Below are 17768 nucleotides of genomic sequence, written 5' to 3' on the forward strand. Positions count from 1 at the left end.
TTGGCACAATTGGTAAATGTGAGCAAAAGAGAAAATTACAATTTTTGTTAATCAGCTTTACCTTTTCACGTCTCCTATTTTTTAGGCTAGTCCAACTAATGGGCTACAACATTTTTCTATCAACGAGAATACTGGCCAAGTCAAGCTGATTAAAAACCTGAATTTTAATGGTTTAAGCACTTTCTACCGGCTACGGATAAATGCAACTGTAAGTACTTTTAATCTCAACACATATGTCCATTTATTGTTCATCTTCAGCTGACTGACAAACTGAAACGACACTGACTAACTTAAACATTGAAAAAAGGAAAAACTGAAACACTGACAAACAGAAACAGTGCTACGCTGAGAAATTGAAACACTGACAAAATTAAACCTTGACAAAATATAGCACTCTCAGACTGTTTTTGTCAGTTCTTCTTAATAATCACAAGAATTTAAATGGCCACAGTAAACAAAATGTTTGGTTTTTTATCCCAAAAACACTAGGACATTTTGCTAATGTGAAGTCTGTGAGAAAACTGAGACGGAGAATTGAGTCTAACGGTCCACCTACAGTACATGTGTGTCTCTTTGCCTGTACAATCAATCTTTATTTTGCAAGCTCACCTTTTGTTTTGTGAATAGTAAAACAGAATGGAAGCTTTCGTGATCAGCAGTGGCGTCGTTAGGCCTGGGCGTTCGGGGCTATAGCCTCGGTTCTTTTATGAATAGCCTCGGATCTGAAATTGAACCCACCCAAAAAAAGTCTAAAAAAAAATAACCCCTGATCTATTCATCTATAATTCCGATCGCGCATTATGACAATGTAGACATGTAGGCGGCTAGCGTGTACATCGAAATGTTCCGCATGTACATTCAAAACCTCCGGTGGGTGGGCTAAGCCCCGAATGTTTTGTGATCCTAGCGACGCCTCTGGTGATAAGGATGGTTGAGGTCAATTAGTCTCTTCCTCGAATATTAAAATGTATGCTTTCGTTAAAAATATTAATGCAAAAGATACAGGCCATATTACCAGCACTTTTGTCCCAGTCTATTGTGCAATGGGGGACTACATTTTACATTCATAAATAGTAGTGTTGGCAGTTTAAATAAAAATAGGCTACTCTTGGACGGGACTGTTAATCAGTTTTAGACTTCATTATGTTCACTGATGCTACCTCATTAGTTAAGTAAATATCTTTACAAAAAGAAATGAATTTGAAGTTCTCGAGTGAGCATGATTTTCTGTTCTCTTGTTGTCATCATTTGGGAAGCTGGACCATTAACTTTGTGTTTTATGTTTGCAATTGGGTTTCCTCTGAAAGGATGGTGGAGGACCTTCATATTATAATGTCACTGAATTCCTGTCCAGTACTGCATTCGCCTTCATTACAGTTGTGGATGTCCCAGACCTGGATCCATCGTTTCTGAATACTCCTTACACAGCCAGTGTCAATGAACACTCTAAGGTGGTGAGTACACACATTTCAATTATGGATTGAAGAACTATCCCTTTAACATGTCCCAAATGACACCTTATACCCTATTTAGGGAGGAATGTTTGACTATGGTCCATATTGCTTTAGCCAAAAGTAGTGCAACACATCTGAAAAATTTGCAATGAATGGTTAAAACCTTTGTAGACCTCAGCTCTAAATAAACTTCACTGTCCATGTTTCGTCCCAGGGCCTGCCTGTGTTTAAAGTAAGTGCAATTGATAAGGACACAGGCATCAATGATGTCATCACATACAGCATTGAGGGTAAGAAAAACATTCAATTACATGTGTTTCAAACAGCCTTTTGTACATGCAGCAGTAAATCATTTGACAGATACCTGATACATCATAGCAAGCAATATACAGACCTCCAAACATCTATCTCTGTACATCTGCTAATTTGAGGTAGTTAGCGTGTGTTCAGAGCAAACATTTCCTAATACTATTGTGCTCACAACTGTTAAAAATAGACTGTTCAGAAAGATAGAACACTGATAGACGATTTGGGACGTTTCAGCAACCAATCCACCAGACCTGTTTGAGATCTCGGCCAGTGACGGAATCATATCTGTCAAAAGTGATATTGACCGAGAGGCTTTGTTGGACATTGATGCTGAAGTCATCCTTACTGTGAAGGTATACCCTTTCTAATTAGCGCTTTTCATTATTTCCAACAATCAGTATCCAAAAGACAGGATTTAACTCAGATGTGACTCACCAATATTAAACTCATCATTCCAGGCAACGGAGGAAAATCCAAGTATCTTGGGCTTCCGCGCTAACTCATCCACTCAGGTGAAGATCACCATCAATGACATCAATGACAACAAGCCTAAGTTCTATAACTGTGATATGGAACCCTGTGAGGAGACTAGCATCTTCACAGCCAACATCTTCGAGCACTCCTCCAAGAATCTCCCTGTTGATGGGCTGAAGATAAAAGCAAAGGATATGGATGCGGTAAGAATAATTTAAGACAAAATTCTGGTACATTCCCAAAAATGTAGAATAACAGAATCCAGTATCCTCTATTAAGTATTTCTGAACATTTTGAAAAATAATTGTTTGTCACACGTTGGATCTGCGTTTTGATGTAGAGAGAAAATGGAAAATTCGAACTACACCTTGAAGGACCAGACAAGAATGCTTTCACTGTGTTGCCATCAGTTGCCTACTCGGAAAGCGAAATTCAGATCTTGGTCAAGAACCCTGATGATGTGGATTATGAAAAGAGCACATCAATGGTTGTTCAGGTAGAAAGTCAAATTCAATAAATAATTTAAAGCATCAGACAAGTAAACAATGGACTGCTTAATCAAATCCCTGACTCACCGATGAGGTGGAAATCAATTGTTCTCTTCAGCTAACTTAAATGCTCCTGTAATTTGCTCTGGATACATTTTAAAATGTAAACATGTTAAAGTGATTACTAAAGGAGGTAGTATTTCTTTCTTTATGAATTACAGTAAAGACAAGCTGTTATTTTGATACATCCTAGAAAGATTTAATAAATTCCCTGGTTTTCCCAAAATCTATGACCAGTATGTCTGGTTAACTAGGGAATTTGTTGAAATATTTCAGAATCTGTCAATCCTAGTCATATCTGATATCCTTTGCAGATTGTTGCCAAAGATCCCAACAAAGAAACGAACTGCTGCTCCACAGCAACAGTCACCATCCAGATCAAAGACATAAATGACTGGAGCCCCAAGTTCCCCGAAGCAACGTACCACTTAGAGATTAATGAACACAGTGCGAATGGAACTACAGTGGCCACCATCATAGTAAGCTAATGTTGTTGCCACATATCACGTTATTGTGACAGTGGTACTATTTCTGTAGCTAGAATTCAGCTAATGTACATTAAGAGGATTCAGCCAGTGCTGATAACATTCACATGTACGTTTGATTTGTATGACATTCCTGAAGTGTTTAGTGTTAACTCGTCTAATCCAAGCACACACTGCTACTTGACTCAAACACACTCAAACTATTTCATTCTCCTCCAGGCATTCGATCCTGACACTATGGACGTTGGCAAAATCAGATACAGACTTCTTCCAGACAACATGTATGTACACTACATAGCATTATAAACTGCATTGCATAATGCCATACTATTATATCACATATACCATTATGCAACATATATTATTATGCCATACCATTATAGCATACATACCATTTTATCATACATACCCTTATACCACACATACCTTTATATCACATATGCCATTACACCATACATGCTATAATACTATAGATACCATTATATCATATATACCATTATACCATACAGACAATTATAGTGTAAGAAATCAGCCTTTACGTATTGTATAGTGGTTACTTTTTTCACTGGGGAACCGTCAGGGCCCTCTATGCCCTCAGATAGAGCCTAAGGATCGATACAGATCTGTATATATATTTTTATATTATCGTTTGCAATTTTGTTTTCATTGATTGAATCTTTTTTGTCTTAATTGTTAATGATTTTCCTATTAAGTTTATTCTGTTTGTGTCAGAAAAAGAAGGGTTAATATCCAAGAGACATTTTTTCCTGAAATTAGAATTTTCTTTTGTAGTATCTTGGTAGAAATTATCTGGCTGTGCTTAACACTCATTGGCTAGGCTCTCAGGCTTTGAATAGAAGGCACCAGCCAATGTCATTGACTTCAATTAGAGCAGCATTTTGGAATGACAGTGGAATGACAGTAGACAGTAGAAACCAATCACGAATTGTCTTGTAATAGGTGGGACAATGGGTTATAATGGGTAGTAACGTACTTCCCTTTTTCAATAATTAGTGATGGCCATTCGAGGCTTTACCGTGGATATTATGCTAGCAGCGCTAACTCAAAATAAAAGCCTTAACTGAGATATATAAGGAAATATAGTCTGTCACTTTATGTTTAATATCTGTTTCAATTTTGTTCTTGTCTGTTCTTTTTTACAGATTAGATTGTTAACTGAATGGCTTATAAAGTTCAATGGTGACTTTTATTGTGATAAAGAAAATCTGAGTGCTGCCAGCATAATATCCTGCTGCTAAAATAACACTAATGAAGCCTCGAATGGCCATTACAAGTTGTATACATTCGTCTGACGGCGGAAGTTTAGCCAGATAAATAAACATGGTAATGACATTGCAATTGGAAGTACGGGGTACATAACATTTCTTATATGGGTTGGCTAATATTATCATAAGCATACTGTGTATTTACCAGCCAAAACCGGAGAAAATTAAACTGACGCTTCATTGGTCACAAATCTGGTTACGCGGGCCCACTTTTGCTTGCATGATCACAAACATGAACACGTGCGCCACTGTTATTTCAGTTTAAGTAACTATGTTTTTAAAACATTAAATAAAAAAAAATCAAGCATGTAACTATTATTTTTTAATTGAACTAATCCAGGAAGTTTCTGTAATCCGATTCCAACATTTTAGCTGGTAAAGTAAGGGATTACAGTTACTGCTAACTTGTAATCCGGTACTCCCCAACACTGGCTATCCAGAATACAGTCGGGAGCTTTGACAGAACGTAGCTTCCTGAGAACAAATACAAACGGACGTCCTGTTGCTATCTAAACACGTTTTATTTATAACACAGGGTACGTTCATAAAACTCTCACAATAAAATACATGACATTGTACCATAAATGACATTATACCATGCATACCATTGTACCATAAACACCATTACAACACACACACCATGACAACCAATACATGACCACTTCATAATAAAATAAATTTCCCGGTTTTCAGACTGAAGTACTTTGATGTGGACCCAACGACAGGGAGGGTGTTTGTGGCAAACAGCAAACTGATTGACCGCGAGGTCATGGATCTGCATTCACCAACTCTACAAGCCCGAGACATGGCTAACAACACTGGCACCACTGTGTTGATGATCAAGTTGAAAGACATCAATGACCACAAACCCAAGTTCAACAAAGACTACGTTGAGTATATCGAAGAGAACTCTTCCCTGAGGATTCATGTGCAGGTCAGTAATGAAAACAAAATGCAGACACTTTATCCGAGGGACTTCCAGACATCTAGCCATACATTTTTTTAGCCATACATTTTCTTGCAGCATGGATTGTTTCCAGTTTCAATCCCACAACCACCAGCCGTCAGAGTCACACAATATGGCAGTTGTGAAACGAATTCCATGAAATGTCAATTGCTCTGAAGTTTTCACTTGTGTGTTGTACCTGGCAGATAATTATAGTCTCTGATTTGTTCAGGATCCCAGCCCTCAACCGTGGTCTGTGACACTCCTAAATGCAAAGACCTAATAGAATGTATTGACGTTCATTTTCTTATACATGGTTATTAAACTAATTCATGTGGTATTCTCTGTCTGAACTGGAAACTCTGGGAAATCATCCTGGTATCTAGATAGACACCCATGGTGCTGGTAGGTGTAGGTGATGTTCTTCCATCTTCTCGTTGACAGGCTACTGACCAAGATGAACCACCTAACAGTGACATTGTGTATGGAATAGAGAAAAGTCACTACAGTGACAACTTCACCATTGACCCCACCTCAGGCTGGCTGCAGAACAAAGGCCCAATCGACCGAGAGTCCATGCGCACCGAGGATCATGGGAAGATTAATTTAACCGTGAAGGCAACTGACGGGGGAGAAATACCAGAATCCGACTCAGTGTCAGTCATCATCAATGTGGATGTATGTATTTTTTCTGAAATAACAGCCTTTGTGCGGCACTACTTTTGACCAGGGCACCTCAAGCCCTGGTCCGAAAGGTACAGTGTTTCAGGAAGTCATTTTATTTGAGTGAGTGTCTACGGAATCCCTGAACTGTAAGGTGAATTTACTCTGCGGTAATAATGAGATAAACTTTTTAAAAACTGTTTATCTCATTATTTAAAGATAGTTATCTTCAACGAGAAACTTAGAGATGCAACATCAAAAAATACGTTTGTCTTTATTTGGAGATGAACTAATTCTCTCATTAATTCATATGCAAAACGCTTCATGCACCTCATGTCTTTATTTTCAGAACATGTATGGTTGTATTCTTATCATTTTTCATAATGTTTTGGCAGCTACATCTATCATAAAGGATTACAAAAAGCATGTGAAATGGGCGTGCCATAACTGACACTTGGGAGTCGTGTCCGGCTGATTTTCTGCTGTTGAGAAATCCATTGTTTTTCTATTTCTTCTTTAGATGTGTGACCTGGAAGAGTTAGGCTATTACTGTTATATAACACATGACAGTAAAATGTACTCCAGGATTTTACAAACAGTCCTTCCCTAAGGGAAGTCGCCTACTTGTTACTTTGACCACATATGTTACATAACATTATTAGCTAATTATTCAAGGCTCTGTTTTGCAGAACAAACATTAGACCCTAAAAAACAAATCATGAATTGCAAGATTGTCCAAAGCTGCTATGTAGCCTATAACTATTGGCTATATTGTGGCTATACAAATTTTTTTTACTGTACTGTTGGAAACAGAGGCCATTTGAGCATTCATGAGAGCAATTTGGCAATGATAGTTTCAATAGTTTCACTATTCAGCACTGTTCATCGCTATTCATCACTGTTCATCACTGTTCATCACTATTCATCACTGTTCATTTTTTATTTGGCAACTGATCATTTTACTGTTAACATGCTAATTAGATTAGATAATTGCATTGGTAACCAGTTTATAAGAGCAATAAGGCATCTCTGGGGGTTATAATGTATTACCAGTATATGAAGCACTGTGTCCATCCCTAACAGCTCTTAATTGTGGTATATAAGCCATATACCACACCCTCTTGTAGCTTAATGCTTATAGCCTACAGTGTGTTAGATAGCAAACACAGTGTTGTTGGTCAAAACGGAGATTCAGTGATTCTGTTGGTATTATTTAATTCAGGAGAAGATTGACAAACAATTTGGCCCAGCCGTCAGTGGGTTCAGCATCTTTTCTGATTCCGAAAAAAGTTATGCAAGATAAAGCAATCTGAATGAGTATATCTCCAAATAAATCAATCTGAATGAGTATATCTCAAAATAAAGCAATCTGATTGAGTATATATCCAAATAAATCAATCTGAATGAGTATATATCCAAATAAATCAATCTGAATGAGTATATCTCAAAATAAAGCAATCTGAATGAGTATATATCCAAATAAATCAATCTGAATGAGTATATTTCCAAATAAAGCAATCTGAATGAGTATGTCTCCAAATAAAGACAAACTTTATTTGCCTTTGGGATTTATCTTGTTATTTCGAGATACTATATCATTATAACACAAACAATTTCACCTTATGGTTCAGAGTGTCACTACGAAGCAGAAAATAAGTAAATTCACAATTAATTTTAAATTGTATTATTGTATTTTACTATCCTTATTCTTAACGTTAAGAGTGCCAGAGTGGATAAAACTGTTTTGCCTACCTGTGGGTTAGAGCATTTGGCCAGCATCCAAAAGTTCTCTTGTTTGAATCCACAGGCTGGCAAGGAAGTATCTTGATTTGAGCTAGGCACTTAAACCTAAATGTTCCAGATCCTATTTTACTTTTTTGTCTGTGCTCTGATTTTTTTATTGTCTTCCAAAGCTTGACTTGTCCACTTCTTCTCCACCTAAATGTAGGATATTAATGACAACGGCCCAAAGTTTAGAAAGGATTCTTACAAGTTCTCAGTGGAGGAAGGAAAGAAAGGTAAGCCAACTGTGCCCTGATTACAACTCCAGGAAGGTTTGGGTTTAGACAAGCCCACACAACCTGCTGCTAACTGACTTGCTTAGTTAATAATAAAGGCCGAACAATCTACCCAAACTGTTTAATTATAAATTCAATATGATAAGATTTTCTCTTTCTCCTGAAGCCGAGTTTGTGGGCTCCGTCCGGGCAGTGGATTCAGATCAGACCAACAACTACAACCGCATCTCCTTCAGAATTTCCAGTGGAAGCTTTGGACAATTCATCATTCAAACTTTTATCGACCAACCAGAGGGTTATATTGGCAATATCACAGTAGACCCTGACATTGAGCTTGACTATGAAAGCACTACCAAAACCTTTCACCTGACAGTTGAGGCCATGGACTTGGGAACAGGTGTGGACTCTGTAAGAGTGGAGGTGAACGTGTTAGATGTGAATGATGAGAGGCCCAAATTCATTCAGAAAGGCCCGTTCTTTGTGGATGAGAACAGCAATATAGTGGACGTGGGGTCATTTGATGCCCAGGATCTGGATACGAATCATTCTCTTATCTACGAGTTGGTGTCCAGTAAGTGTCGCTGCAATGAATCCCTGGGGTTGCAGCCCTGCGAAGAGGACTGGTTCACCCTGGAGCCCAATGGAAAAATCTTGCTTAACAGGGAGTTTGTGGTTGACTATGAGAAGTGTGTCGAAGTTGTGCTGGAGGCACAAGTGGTGGACGTGTTAACACAGAAAGGCGAGAACAACAGTGAAACAACAGGTCGGTTTATAAACAACAGTTTAACACCTGGTCAGTTTAAAAGCAACAGTGCGTATCCAGGTCAGTTTATAAACATCAGTGCATATCCAGGTCAGTTTATAAACATCAGTGCATATCCAGGTCAGTTTATAAACATCAGTGCATATCCAGGTCAGTTTATAAACATCAGTGCATATCCAGGTCAGTTTATAAACATCAGTGCATATCCAGGTCAGTTTATAAACATCAGTGCATATCCAGGTCAGTTAATAAACAATAGTTTAACATCTTTTCAGTTTAAAAACAACAGCGTAACAAACTGTCAGTTTAAAAACAACAGCATAACACCCGGTTCATTTAATTATTGTTTGGCAGAGGGTTGACAAGATTTATGCTTTTTAAAATGTTAACAATGTTACTGGAATTTGATAATGGACCATTTGTAGTTGATAATGGTTTATAAATGTTTTATGTTAACAGTTTGTAATTTTTATATTTTTCTATGCATTTGAAACATTTGAAACATTCTTTCAGGCACCGTCGTGATCTACATAAACGACGTGAATGACAATCCACCTGTATTTGAAAAGACAGATAACTTTTATGGTAAATCAGAAAATCTGTCTTGATAACTATTATCCAACCTGGTTTCAGGGGACTACGCAGAGGTGGCGAGTAGTATAACATCAATATGTTTTAAGTGATTTTCTTTCTAACCCAAACCTTGATCCTAACCTTAACCCCAGTGCTTTGATACCTAACCTTAACCCAAACCCTAACCTGAATCCCAGTGCTATGATACCTAACCAAACTTTAACCTTTTTTGGTTAGCGTACGTAACATATACGTTGTAATCGTGTTCATAAGATATGTTACGTTTTAGCCAATTCGTAATGTATTATATGTTTTGGTAGCTCATTGTAATGTAACCCAACATAACGTAACATATCATACAAAACAGGTGCCATGCATTTACGTAAAATAGTCTACGTAGTCCCCTGACACCATTTGTTACTGCATTATCTTGAATAACTTTTCTGTGTATTGGTTACCTGCCGACTGTGTTGACAACCAGCCTTTTCTCTTTGCAGTAGTGGTATCAGAGACGGCCTCTGTAGGCTCAGAGATTGCTAGTGTTTCTGTGAGTATTACTATGTAAATTGAATGTAAGATATTTTCTCTTTGACAAGGTATATCAAAAACATTGTAGTGTTGCTCATAAATGATGTCGTTTTTACAATCTCGGATGTAGCCGGAAATGTAAATCCAGCAATATGACATAATTTTGGTACCATACCCAATGGGACAGCTTTTGTTAGCAACAACAAACTAAATATAAATATTCACCTTGAATAAATAAACCTGGAGTGTAGTTTTATATGAATGTAACTTGTTCTGAATTTCTGTTTTTATTTTTAGGCTACAGACCGCGATTCTGGGAGAAACAGACACATGACATTTTCAATAGCTGCAGTAAATTTCGTGGATGATGTCACCAACATTACATCCAATAAAGAGCTTGTGTTTAAAGTTGTCAGCACTCAGGAAGATGATAAATTCGTTGGAAAGATTCAGTAAGTGGGCTAAACAAGCTGTCCGGGCAAGTCATGTTTTCATTTGTAAATTATCAATTTAAAGACAATATGTGAAAAAATAAATACAATAATTTGTCAGATTCGTGTTGTTAGCTGACAGGATTTGAAGGCAATAGTACACTGAAAGAGACTTACAGAAAAATGTAATGTCTTCAACTTTGTAGGAACAATGAAGCGCTAAATATTGACGTTAAAGGAAAGTATCTAGTGACAGTTGTGGCAAGAAACACTGAAATGCCCAACCTATTCTCGGAAACCAAACTCGAGGTGGGTGTCTGACGTTATTCATCTTAAGATGTAATGGTCATATCATATCACAGTATCTACCTGTCTGCCAGTCTGTCTTTCTGCTGTCTATCTGCCTGTCTGATTTACTCAGGTTTCTGTCTTGCCCTGTCCAGATCTTAACAGTGGACAAGAGCTTAAAGGTTGAACTTCTATTTTCAAAACCAGAGGCCCAAGTTAAAGCAGAAGCGAGCTTGATCACAATGTAAGAGAACTTTATTCAAAATATTTATTGTTAAATAAAAATAGTGTTAAAATCAATCAGAGCTGTTTATTTTTTAAAATATTTTTTGTGTTTAACCATTTATAGAAAGGCTGTTGAAAGCTTTTAGAGTGATGCATAGTCAGACATGAAAATGCGCAATTTGTTTAACCACATCATATAAATGAATGAATGAATTAACTTTAGAAATTTTTTCTTACAGGCTTCTTACTTCAGCGACTCAGTCAAAGGTAGAAGTTGTTAAGATTAGGTCAAAATCAGGATCTTCGGAAACCAGGTAAATGAATAATAAACAACAGTGAATGACTGGAATTGCAATAGAATGGTGCACAACTACATTATGATGTAGTGTTCATTATACTACATTCCATTGTCCTGTAGTGCAGTGTACTTTTCCTGTTCCTGAAACATTATGCTACATAAGATTGTCCTATAGTGTACATTATACTACATAAGATTGTCCTGTAGTGTACATTATACTACATACGTAAGATTTTCCTGTAATGTACATTATACTACATAAGATTGTCCTGTAGGGTATATTATACTACATATGTAAGATTTACCTGTAATGTACATTATACTACATAAGATTGTCCTGTAGCGTACATTATACTACATAATATTTTTGACGCTGCGTAAAAAAGAGTTGGGGCGCTGTGTAAAAAATAAATAAAAACAGAATGCAATGATGTGCAAATCATTTAAACCCTATATATAATAGAAAACAGTACAAAGACTACATGTCAAATGTTGAAACTGAGAAATGTTATTGTTTACTGAAAAATATATGCCCACTTTGAATTTGATGCCAGCAACACATTTCAAAAAACTTTGACAGAGGCAACAAAAGACTGGAAATGTTGTGTAGTGCTAAAAAACTAAACCTGGTTCAATGCCACACAACTAATTAGGTCAATTGGCAACAGGTCAGTAACATGATTGGGTATGAAAAGATCATTCCAGAGAGGATGAGTCTGTCACAAGACTGCATGGGCAAGTGCAACAATGTAAGAATAACGTAAGAATAGCATTGTCTACGGTTCATAATATAATTAGAAGTTTCAGAGAATCCTGAGAAATCTCTGTATGCAAAAGACTAGGTCGAAAACCAATACTGGATGGCCTTGATCTTCAGGCCCTCAGATAGCACTGTAAAATCAGACATGATTCTGTAGTGGAAATCACTGCGTGGGCTCAGGAACACTTCCGGAAACCCATGTCTGTGAACACAGTTGGTCGCTGCATCCACAAACGCAAGTTAAAACCACAATGCAAAGAAGAATCCATATATAAACATTATCCACAACCTCCGCTGCCTTCTCTGAGCCCGAGCTCATTTAAGATGGACTGAGGCGAAATGGAAAACTGTTCTGTTGTCTGACAAATCAAACCATGAAATTATCTTTGGGAATCATGGACGCCGTGTCCTCCAGTCTAAAGAGGAGAGGGACCATCTGGCTTGTTGGCACCATTCATTATTTAAACCTAAACAATATATACAGGTTTTGGAGCAACATATGCTACTATCCAGACAACGTCTTTGTAAGGGAAGGACTATTTCAGCAAGACAATGCCAAACAACATTCTGCAGGTATTACAACAGCATGGCTCTGTAGTAAAAGAGTCTGGCCTGCCTGCAGTCCAGACCTGTCGCCCGTTGAAAACATTTGGCACATTATGAAACGAAAAATACAACAAAGGAGACCCTGAAATCCTATATATAACATGTCTCCGTTTCAACATTTGATATGTTGTCTTTGTATTATTTTCAATTAAATGTAGGGATGATTGATTCGCACACCATTGCATTCTCTTTTTATTAGCATTTTGCGCAGCGTCCCAACTGTTTTGGAAACAAGGTTGTATATTATACTACATAAGATTGTCCTGTAGTGTACATTATACTACATAAGATTGTCCTACAGTTTACATTATACTACATAAGATTGTTCTGTAGTGTGCATTATACTACATAAGATTGCCCTGTAATGTTTGTGTGGAGAATAAAGACTCCACCAGGTAGTGCCCACTTTGCTGCTACAAATAGTCCTGTCAACTTTGCATAAATGGGTAAATGCAAGCTTTCTTTAATTCCAATGTCTCCAGTGTGCTTCATGCATATTGTAGGTAAATCTACAAGATGCCTGTGCATATATCACGGGTGACCCATATATCATGACATGTACTGTACTGCTCACACACATACACATTTGTTATTCTAACCCTTTGAGAGAAATCTATGTTGCCTTAACTTAACCCTAAATCTAATCCATAAGATCTTGACCTAAAAGTATCCCAATCCTATCACAGTGTCAAATTTTACCCTAAACCTAACCTCTGAGATGGCAATACATTTTTTTCTTTAGTGGGGACCTGCCCAGAAAACTTGTGCCTACCAGATTTTACTATCTTTTTAGGGACTTGGGGCCCTACATGTGAAGATAGACATGGATCTCACATACATACACACATATACACACATTTAATTGATGAGGCATTGGAGACATTATTCAGGGTTTGCCTAGTTTTTTTATGAAATAAATTAAAGTCCTTAATCTCTCTGCAGGGCATCTACTGAGGCGATCATGGAGGTGTACTTTGTATATGCCAATGGAACTGCCCTCAACTCTGACAGTGCTGAGATCATTCTGTCTAACAGTAAAGAACGGTTCAGACTGCAAACTGAATATGGCCTGAAAGATATTGTACGTTTTACAATAGCAAACAATATTTGTACTGTACACATACATTCACCTTAGATTTTATTTTAACACTTTTCATGTTTATCTTAATCACAATTCATCTCCTGAACAAAGTAACTGAAATAGAATTGGCTCCAACCTGGATTCTGACAACCTAGATTTTTAAATATTCCTCTTGGCAACCTATTCCTTAAGTACTGCACTTTTTTAAATAGGTAACCATTTCCAACACAGACTGGATAATAAAATTAACAGGCCCTCAAGCTGGGTTTGTACAATTATGGTAACTTCACTAAAATGTCCATGTGCCTAAATACCCTTATTGGAGAAGATTTACAGAACCAGAAGGGAATAAAAAGTAATGTACAAATCCTCCAGCCTTCATTTGTGGAGAAAAACAGTATCTGAGGAAAGTGCGTGGAATTAACGAGTGACGTTATCTGTATGTCAGGGTGGAACTGAGGTTGTGGAGAAGCAGGTGGATCCAGTGTTGTTTGTGTTGTTGGGCCTGGTGGCAGGTCTCATCATCGTTCTGGCAGTCATGTCAACCACTCTCGTCTGTACCCGCAGAAGGTGAGCAGGGATCTAGAGATGTATGTTACCAACATCTCAGAGTAAGTGTGCTGATCCAGGTTAGTCAATTTACTAACCTATGAACGCTAACATTTCACAGCTACAGAACAAAGCTGAAGGCTGCTAAGGCCATGAATTCAGCAGCCATGATGGGGACTGGAGTAGACCAGAAGAATGGTCCGGTTGTGCCTGGAACCAACAAATACACCATGGATGGGTGAGTCCTGTCCTTAACACATAGAACACCATGAAGGGATGAGCCCTGTCCTTAGCACATAGTACACCAAGGATGTGTGAGTCCTGTCCTCTACACACTGTACAGCTGAATTTTTTTTCTTTTGTTAACTAATAATAAATACATTTTGGAGTGTGGATCTACAGTATTTCTAATAAATCTGAATGTAATTTTGATCAACACCCCAGCGATTTAACTCTGTGCTAACGCTGTGTTTGTCTCTAGAGCTAATCCTGTGCTCAACCTGAACATGGACACAGCCACTGACCTGGGCTTTGATGAGGAAGGATCCAACACAGATCGACTCAGGTAGAAGATGTTGTTTATTCATATCACTACTCCCATCTGCATACTATGATGTGTTTGTTTTGGGAGTGAGGCTGTTAAAGGAGCTCTGAAGGAGTGTGTTTGTTGTATTGCTGTATTCCTATACACTAAGTAACAATTCATCTTTTACATTTTTGATTCTGTCTTTCTCATCTTCCACCTCCTTTCTCATCTTCTTCCTCAGGTCTTGCAACCGTCTTCCACTTTCTCTTCTTCCTTCTTTCCACCCTCCTCTTCCTTTGCTGTATCTCTTTCTCAGGCCATCCCATCCTTCTCTGTTCTCTCTTCTATTAATCATGGAACCATTCCACTCTCCTCTTCCTAAGACAACGTGCTGTGGTCACTAAGTAGCATATCATATGTACAGTGGATATAAAAAGTCTACACACCCCTGTTCAAGTGTCAAGTGTTTGTGATGTAAAAGAATGAGACAAAGATAAATCATGTCAGAACTTTTTCCACTTTTAATGTGACCTATAATGTAAACAATTCAATTGAAAAACAAACTGAATTCTTCAAGGGAGAAAATGAAAAATAAAAACCTTAACCTGGTTGCATAAGTGTACACACCCTTAAACTAATACTTTGTTGAAGCACTTTTTGATTTTATTACAGCACTCAGTCTTTTTGGGTAGGAGTCTATTAGCATGGCACATCTTGACGTGGCAATATGTGCCCACTCTTCTTTGCAAAAGCGCTCCAAATCTGTCAGATTGCAAGGACATCTCCTGTGCACAGCCCTCTTCAGATCAACCCACAGATGTTCAATTGGATTCAGTTCTGGGCTTTGGCTGGGTCATTCCAAAATGTTTATCTTCTTCTGGTGAAGCCATGCTTTTGTGGATTTGGATGTGTGCTAAACTTTTCCATTAAAGGTGGAAAAGGTTCTGACATGATTTATCTTTGTCTCATTCTTTTACATCACAAGAACTTGGCATTTTAACAGGGGTGTGTAGACTTTTTATATCCACTCTATGTGAATTTGCTTTTGAGGCCCATAACACAAAGTGCACTTCAGATTGAAGTGTGCACTTCTTTACATCTGGTGAATTTGAAACGTGTATTTACTCATTGCCATTTAATCTAACATGTCTGCTGCTTTTCATTTGTTGCATCCAAGACAAAGTTAGCACATGCATCTGTTATTAATGTAATTTGATAATGTTGTCCATAAGATGTTATATAGACATTACTGTGTCACAATTGAGACAGGATTGAACACTGATCCATCCAGAGTTGGGGAGTAACAGATTACAAGAAACAGTAATTGTAATCTGTTATATTACCAGCGAAAATATTGTAATTGGGATACAGGTACTTTTGAAAACATCTATAACTTCTTGGATTACTTAAATTGAAAATAAATAGGTGTGCTTGTTGGGTGCTTGATTTTTTATTTATTTAATGTTTACTGCAAATTTAGCGTATGCGCGATTTTTATGTACAATAATGTCAATGCCCAAACAGATGTTTTGAAGCAATAAAAAACAAATATAAGAATAGGCCTACACATCTTCTGATGCCTCATAATATGAAAGTAATCTAAGAGTTATCAGATTGCGTTACTAAATTTGAGTAATGCAAAAGTTACATTACTGATTACAAATGTGGACAGGTAACTTGTTACTAACAGATTACATTTAGAAAACACACAACCTTGTGTGTATCTTGATTGTGGCCTCCCTTGTCTTTCTCTGATCTTGTGAATTTCCTTTGAATTCCAGCCTTAACTCCTTGGACTACAACATTGACATGGTCATGTCTGACAAGGACAACATGCCAATGATGGTGAGGTTAACATTAGTTATTAAACAACAAGAACAATACTGTAGCAATACTGTAGTGATATTTGTGTATATACAGTGGGGAGAACGAGTATTTGATACACTGCCGATTTTGCAGGTTTTCCTACTTACAAAGCATGTAGAAGTCTGTAATTTTTTATCATAGTTACTCTGCAACTGTGAGTGACGGAATCCAGAAAATCACATTGTATGATTTTTTTAGAATTAATTTGCATTTTATTGCATGACATAAGTATTTGATACATCAGAAAAGCAGAACTTAATATTTGGTACAGAAACCTTTGTTTGCAATTACAGAGATCAAATGTTTCCTGTAGTTCTTGACCAGGTTTGCACACACTGCAGCAAGGATATTGGCCCACTCCTCCATACAGACCTTCTCCAGATCCTTCAGGTTTCGGGGCTGTTGCTGGGCAATACGGACTTTCAGCTCCCTCCGAAGATTTTCTATTGGGTTCAGGTCTGGAGACTGGCTAGGCCACTCCAGGACCTTGAGATGCTTCTTACGGAACCACTCCTTAGTTGCCCTGGCTGTGTGTTTCTGGTCGTTGTCATACTGGAAGACCCAGCCACGACCCATCTTCAATGCTCTTACTGAGGGAAGGAGGTTGTTGGCCAAGATCTCGCGATACATGGCCCCATCCATCCTCCCCTCAATATGGTGCAGTCGTCCTGTCCCTTTTGCAGAAAAGCATCCCCAAAGAATGATGTTTCCACCTCCATGCTTCACGGTTGGGATGGTGTTCTTGGGGTTGTACTCATCCTTCTTCTTCCTCCCAACACGGCGAGTGGAGTTTAGACCAGAAAGCTCTATTTTTGTCTCATCAGACCACATGACCTTCTCCCATTCCTCCTCTGGATCATCCAGATGGTCACTGGAAAACTTCAGATGGGCCTGGACATACGCTGGCTTGAGCAGGGGGACCTTGCGTGCGCTGCAGGATTTTAATCCATGACGGCATAGTGTGTTACTAATGGTTTTCTTTGAGACTGTGGTCCCATCTCTCTTCAGGTCATTGAAAAGGTACTGCCGTGTAGTTCTGGGCTGATCCTTCACCTTCCTCATGATCATTGATGCCCTATGAGGTGAGATCT

The 17768-nt window shown here is 38.0% G+C and overlaps 1 protein-coding gene across 2 annotated transcripts in view; it reads left to right on the top strand.

The window, feature by feature from the left end:
* Nucleotides 1–17768, top strand: part of cdhr2 (cadherin related family member 2) — a 28233-nt gene that overhangs the window by 7703 nt on the left and 2762 nt on the right. For both annotated transcript variants that reach the window (XM_034291925.1, XM_010900181.4), the window contains exons 8-30: nt 86–208; nt 1308–1454; nt 1669–1744; nt 1998–2116; nt 2222–2440; nt 2578–2733; nt 3100–3264; nt 3490–3551; nt 5250–5490; nt 5947–6180; nt 8114–8183; nt 8350–8946; nt 9460–9531; nt 10017–10066; nt 10345–10499; nt 10685–10787; nt 10922–11010; nt 11231–11305; nt 13598–13736; nt 14185–14306; nt 14407–14523; nt 14767–14850; nt 16593–16656. In XM_034291925.1, coding sequence (XP_034147816.1) covers nt 86–208; nt 1308–1454; nt 1669–1744; nt 1998–2116; nt 2222–2440; nt 2578–2733; nt 3100–3264; nt 3490–3551; nt 5250–5490; nt 5947–6180; nt 8114–8183; nt 8350–8946; nt 9460–9531; nt 10017–10066; nt 10345–10499; nt 10685–10787; nt 10922–11010; nt 11231–11305; nt 13598–13736; nt 14185–14306; nt 14407–14523; nt 14767–14850; nt 16593–16656 — 3279 coding nt within the window. The remainder of the gene's footprint in view (nt 1–85; nt 209–1307; nt 1455–1668; nt 1745–1997; nt 2117–2221; nt 2441–2577; nt 2734–3099; nt 3265–3489; nt 3552–5249; nt 5491–5946; nt 6181–8113; nt 8184–8349; nt 8947–9459; nt 9532–10016; nt 10067–10344; nt 10500–10684; nt 10788–10921; nt 11011–11230; nt 11306–13597; nt 13737–14184; nt 14307–14406; nt 14524–14766; nt 14851–16592; nt 16657–17768) is intronic.

Source organism: Esox lucius, chromosome 4 (assembly GCF_011004845.1).
Source record: "Esox lucius isolate fEsoLuc1 chromosome 4, fEsoLuc1.pri, whole genome shotgun sequence".
Taxonomy (NCBI): domain Eukaryota; kingdom Metazoa; phylum Chordata; class Actinopteri; order Esociformes; family Esocidae; genus Esox; species Esox lucius.